General features: G+C 36.2%; 1 protein-coding gene across 3 annotated transcripts in view; it reads left to right on the top strand.

Annotated features, from left to right (window-relative positions):
• raraa (retinoic acid receptor, alpha a) overlaps positions 1-6759 on the top strand; it is a 187630-nt gene that overhangs the window by 126819 nt on the left and 54052 nt on the right. The window contains exon 1 of one of the 3 annotated variants that reach the window (XM_016522967.1): positions 1612-2445. The exons of the other annotated variants lie outside the window; for them this stretch is intronic. Coding sequence (XP_016378453.1) covers positions 2307-2445 — 139 coding nt within the window. The 5' untranslated portion in view covers positions 1612-2306. Of the gene's footprint in view, positions 1-1611; positions 2446-6759 lie in introns of those variants that run through there. 3 annotated transcript variants of the gene reach the window in all.

Below are 6759 nucleotides of genomic sequence, written 5' to 3'. Positions count from 1 at the left end.
AAAACCAGTCATAAGGGTCAATTTTTTGAATATACATCAGATACATCAGGAATAAATAAGCTTTTCACTGATGTATGATTTGTTGGGATAGGATAATATCTACAACTATTATCTGAGGGTGCAAAAAAAATCAAAATATTGAGAAAATCACCTTTAAAGTTGTCCAAATGAAGTTTTTAGCAATTCATATTACTAATCAAAAATTTTGATACGGTAGGAAATTTACAAAATATCTTCATGGAACATGATCTTTACTTAATATCCTAATGGTTTATGGCATAAAAGAAAAATCGATAATTTTGACCCATACAATGTATTGTTGGCTATTGCTATAAATATATCCGTGCTATTTATGACTGGTTTTGTGGTCCGGGGTCACAAATGTGTTTTTTATTTAATTTTAATTAATTTACTTATTTATTTATTTGGTCAATTTACCTGCAGATATAAAACCAATTGAAATGCTGAAATATATGGCACATTTAGTTAGGCACATCGACAAAATAATCTAAATTTTATACTTTCATTATATGTCCTGGAATAAAGATTGGATCATGGACTTTAAGTTAACCAAATGTGTTTTAGTATAATGTTTTGTTTGTTTGTTCGCTTATTTATTTATTTATATTTGTTTGTTTATTTATTTGCTTATTTATTATTTTATTTATTTATTTAGGATTTTTTAAAGGGGTCCTATTATGCTTTTTCACTTTTTTAATTTTAGTCAGTGTGTAGTGCGTATGTTTGGGCATAAAAAAGATCTAGAAAGTTACAAATCTCAAAGTCCACTCCAAAGGGAGATATTTCGTTTTTAAAAAATCCCTTTTCAAGAACTACAACGAGCGGCTCGTTTGGACTACAGCGTTTGTTTTCCGGGCTTTGTGATATCACAAAGCCCGGAAAACAAACGCTGTAGTCCAAACGAGCCGCTCGTTGTAGTTCTTGAAAAGGGATTTTTTAAAAACGAAATATCTCCCTTTGGAGTGGACTTTGAGATTTGTAACTTTCTAGATCTTTTTTATGCCCAAACATACGCACTACACACTGACTAAAATTAAAAAAGTGAAAAAGCATAATAGGACCCCTTTAAGATTAAATGAAAACTTTAAAGAACTTTCTGAATCTAAATTTGCACATACTGACTATTGAATGGATTGGTAAGAACACCTAATAAACTCCTGTCAGATAATGGAAATGAATAAATGAATGAATAGCTGGGGAGTTTAAAGTCCAAAGTATTGAAATAATAGACACTTGAAAATTATTAGCCTATTATTATTGTTATTATTATTAATAATAATTTATTTTGCTGTTTGTTTAGAGAGTCTAGATTTGTCGCAGGCAGATGATTGTTCAGTGATATCTGCCAGATTATGGGGGATTTTTATGGGGAGTTTTATTTTGTATCTGCCAGATTACGGAGAGTTTTTAATTTAGGGATGTTTTTTTTTTTTTGCCAGCTAAAAACTAACATATGTCATCTTTAGTTATTTAGTTTGACTTACAAAAAGTAATAGAGATGCAATGTGGGCGGGGCTTTGGAGACAGAGACGTTAAGGCGGGCGGAGATTAAAGGGCAGATATTTAGATATGGGCGTGGCCAGAACGCAATCACTCGTCTCGTCATCATTAATGGGCGGGACCTACAGACTGCCGCTCACTCTCGTCAAGATCCTCTCACTCTCAGCAGCTCCGAGCGCGTGAACACACGGTAACCGCGCGGATTAATAACACACGCGCACACAAACTCATTAAACGCGCGTTCGTGTGCTGTTTATAATCGGGAGGACACTAAACATTCAGAAAGGATCCTGTTTAATATCGCTGCACGAGTTTTATGGTATCACGGAGACACAAACGAGACAAAATAATCACATCACTAAATCGGAGCGTCGCAAATAATATTGGACCAAACTCACCGCTCAACACTGGACATTTGATGGATTTACTGATGCCTCGTTCGTTCTGTATTTTATAATTGTATTAACCGATCAAGATTTGGAGTAAATACAGTATATATGGTGTAAAATATATAGGCTACATATACTCTTTAGAAATTGCACTTTTGAGACATTGTTGATCCTGTATGTGAATAGGCTATATTTTGGCAAAAAGTGTTTCAGCGGACATTGATTGGACTGATCTCTGACCATGCACAAGCCCTTCAGCTTGAGTTTTACTCGCTTCTGTAGTTACTGATCTCCTCTGGGAATCTCTGGGATGGATCCATCTCTGTGTTAAAGCTCTATGTGAAGTGTACAGTCGTGGATCAGCTGTTGTCTTGAGGAATCGAGTCCGACCTGATCATGTATGAGAGTGTGGATGTGAACCCTTTCCTTATGATGGATTACTATAATCAGAGCAGAGGATGTCTGATCCCGGACAAGATGCCTCATCCCTTCAGCTCATCCATCAGACATCAGCACTGGAGCGGATCCAACCACTGTACGTGCGTTTTCATTCAACAAAACACTTTATGTTTGTAGAGTCTCCTGAACTAAACTGCATTGTACGTTGTCTGATTTAATTCAGTTTGTTTCAGTCATTCTTATACTGATATTTAAATCCAGCTGGCTGACCCACTTACACACACACACACAGAGAGAGAGAGAGAGATGCTCTTGTCTGCATATTAGCAGCATGCAGATCTTCCCTTTGGATTTAACATGCTTGTTTATTTCTTTCCATCATCAGTCTGGAATATTTTAACAACCAGTCTGTAAAGATAGCAATATCTAGTAAGTCATAGAAAGCACATGGCTCAGAAAACATTTAATAATGCAGATCTTGGCTCTTGAGAGCTGTGCTTTTATGACAGCTCGTTAACATGCTGAGCATTAATGGAACAGAGAATATGAATGAAATTCAGAACAAGGTTAATGGGAAACTTGTGGATGTGAAATTGTGCTGTGCTTAATGATGAAATAGTGTTTTATGGGTCATATGTGAGAGATAAATGTGATGAAGAGAGAAAGTAATTGCAGGACTTTTGCTTTAACCAATTTTAAAAGAGTCGATCTGCTGTAGCTCTTTGAGCCTTTGTGGATGGTGACCCGGGGCGCACAGGGTCACGCAATCCATGACCTTTGACATAGAAACAGGGACGTAAACACTGAAATCTTACCAAAAGAGTGTCAGAAACAATAGTCTACTAAATGTTTAGCCAAAAGATCATGTACATCGGACTCTCAGCCAGTTCAGGGATCCTCAGTGCAAAATTCTGTAATAACATTAACATACATTACTACATTATGCATAGTAGCGTTGACCTAGTTTCTCAGTTAAAAACTTTTACATGCTTTGCCTCGTCCTGGATTCTTTAAGCTATTGTTTTGTCCAACAAAGAGATTTGCATTTGTTTACTGATGCTTTTACACTCATCTACTGAATCTATAGCCGCCTTTAGAAATACATTTTGTGAAATATAAATTACTTTGAGTATTTAAAAAAAACAAAAAATTTAAGAAATGTCTATAAGTTTTATACAGATAAATGTAGATAAATTGTGCCATTTTTTAAGGGATCCCAGCAGTCTGTGGACCCCCAGTTGTTCACATAATCATACACTGGTTGTACTGTTTTGGTCAAACATTTCCATAGCATCACTTTGGTAAAGATACCATGTACCAGTACAGTTAGGTCAAAAGTGCAAGTTTTGTTGGAGGTGTATGGATAGGATATGCTTTATGTTTGGGAACTTTGAGCCACCAGGAGACCCTCACTCTTGGCTAAAGTACACTATAGGCTATACTTCTCTGCAAGCACTAAATTACATAAGAAATGGTTGTTGTGCCATGGCAAGTGTGCTATTACATGCATAATTTACCTTATTAAAATAGTGTTTGAGTTATGATAAATTGCAATTTTCTAAATCTGCCTTATTCATTTCTGTTTTGCAACAGCATTCCATATACAAGTTGACATTTCCAATTCATAAAGAACTGGGTACAGTTTTTGTTGTGCATCACATTTTTTGGGATGTTAAAATATTGTTTCCTATGCCCTTTGTGGTTGTTGGCATATCTTATAAAGCACAACACTGATCGCCCACTACCATAGTCATTAAAAAAGTATGAGTTGAATCACATTACAATATTTGATTCAAATCAAAAAGTTATGCAAGTGAGTAGTCAAAATATAGGGAGGAGAGATTGAAGAAGGTCTGTCTTGAAGGGTTTAGCCTATACTTAAATCGCTAAAAATGCTTCTGGAACCTTACTGTTGGAGCAAAACTTCCTGTGTAAGCCCATCCAAGATGTAAATAAGTTTGTATCTTCATTGCAACAGATTTGAAGAAATTTAGCATTAAATCACTTGCTCACCAAAGGATCCTCTGCAGTGAATGGGTGCCGTCATAATGAGAGTTCAAACAGCTGACAAAGACATCTCAATAATCCACAAATAATCCACATGACTCCAGTCTATCTTGTGAAGTGAAAAGCTGGATGTTTGTTAATCCATCAAGACGTTTTTAACTTCAAACCATTGCTTCTGAGTAAATATGAGCCCTTTAGTGGAGAAAGTCATCTAGTCTTAATCAGGAGAGAAATATGCACAGATCGAGCAACGTTTACAAGTGAAAACAGTTGTAAACAAATACATGTTGGTGGATTTTAAAGTGAGAGCACAATAGGGGATGGAGTGCTTCTCTGGATTTGTTTCTTAAAAACATGCTACTTTTCTCTTCGCAAGACGTTAAGTGATTGACTGGAGTTGTGTGGATTTTTGTGATGTTTTTATCAGCTGTCTGGACTCTCATTCTGACGGCACCCATTCACTGCAGATGATCCATTGGTGAGCAAGTAATGTAATGTTACATTTCTCCAAACCTATTTTGACGAAGAAAGAAACGTCTACATCTTGGATGGCCTGAGAGTAAGTACCTTTTGAGCCATTTTTTTATTATTAGGTGAACTATTTCTTAAACTTTTCCTTTTTCAACATTATTTTGATGAAATATTCCTTGGCATATCCCAGTTGATACAAGCTCATAAAACTGCATGTATCATAACTGCAGCATGTAGCACATTGATTGAAGGTTGTTTTAGCATCTTAACACGAATTGAGCAGCAATATGTTTGTATTATATTCCTGCACGATAAACCACTCATAAATGAGAGTGAGAAATGACGGTGTTGATGTGTTCGTATGGTCTCAGTCATCAGACTGACGGCTCAGGGTCTTTACAGGGGTTGATCAGGATCAAACACACTTGATCATTGATAGTCGGCTTCTCTCAGTGCTCTCAGGTGGGGTTTCCAGAGAGATTACACGCCTCAGCGTGAAGGAACGCACTGCCTCTTATTCACATGATAGTCACACACATACACACTCCCCTTCATGCTGCACCCACAGACCTTTGTACACACTCCTCTTCACAAAACTAACATCTATATTCTTAAATTATATTCATGCATAGCATGCCTTTGCACACATTTCACATGTCAGTGCATTGTTGTGCCATGTGCTGGTTTAGCTGCCTGAGATCTTATTGGAGGGTGTGTGTGAAACCGGCTGTATATTAACAGCATCTCATTCTGTATATGAACTAAACAATTAGTCACGTGGAATGTTTGCACTTGAGCACTCATGCACATTTACGACCAGCTGAAGCTATCATTGCCTTCTAGTACTTTTGGGAAGTTTCTACTTAAGAGTTTGGAAGATGATGAAATGATGATTTGTATTGATGTGATGTGCATTCTTGTCATTTTAGGTCAGAGAAAATGGATAAGTTGGGCAGTTTCATAATTCTGTCTTTTAATAAACTTCCTGATATACACAGGAAGCTTTTAGCACTGTTGCAACAAAATTAATAGCACAGGATGCGCATTGACACTTTATTGCTTTATCCACAGAGAATGAAGTAGAATCTTTTGTTACACAAGCTTGTCTTGTAAGTGCAGCTATATGTGGAGTGTTTTGTTGCTATTATTCATCAGTGGAACACAAAATTGTACAGACTAAATTGTATAGTAAATATTGGTGATTGAAACTTAATTAGCAATTAATATAATTAGGGATATGCCGGTATCAGATTTTCATGTTGCGATTAATTGCTAATGCTTTTATTACAGTATGCGGTATTATCACGATATTGAAATTTAGTTACAAAAAAAGTGCTGTCATAATACAGTATAACCACTCATAAATGAGAGTGAGAAATGACGGTGTTGATGTGTTCGTATGGTCTCAGTCATCAGACTGACGGCTCAGGGTCTTTACAGGGGTTGATCAGGATCAAACACACTTGATCATTGATAGTCGGCTTCTCTCAGTGCTCTCAGGTGGGGTTTCCAGAGAGATTACACGCCTCAGCGTGAAGGAACGCACTGCCTCTTATTCACATGATAGTCACACACATACACACTCCCCTTCATGCTGCACCCACAGACCTTTGTACACACTCCTCTTCACAAAACTAACATCGTATCAGATTTTCATGTTGCGATTAATTGCTAATGCTTTTATTACAGTATGCGGTATTATCACGATATTGAAATTTAGTTACAAAAAAAGTGCTGTCATAATACAGTATAACAGGTTTAATAACTTTTTTCTTATAACAAAAATAACTGAACATTTAAATGCAATAAAGCAATACAGAAAAATGTATAAAGTTAAAAGTTTTACACAGATTAAAGTGCAAAAGAACTATAAAGACCAATAGGTATCACTTTACAATAAGACCTAATTAGTTAACCTTAGTTAATGCATTAACATCCACAATGAGCAATAGCTACATTTGCGACAGAAGTT

This window comes from Sinocyclocheilus rhinocerous, unplaced genomic scaffold (assembly GCF_001515625.1).
Source record: "Sinocyclocheilus rhinocerous isolate Xijiao unplaced genomic scaffold, SAMN03320098_v1.1 scaffold419, whole genome shotgun sequence".
In the NCBI taxonomy this organism is placed as follows: domain Eukaryota; kingdom Metazoa; phylum Chordata; class Actinopteri; order Cypriniformes; family Cyprinidae; genus Sinocyclocheilus; species Sinocyclocheilus rhinocerous.
The sequence above is the reverse complement of the archived record's forward strand: the minus strand, read 5'-3'. Positions and strand labels throughout refer to the sequence as shown.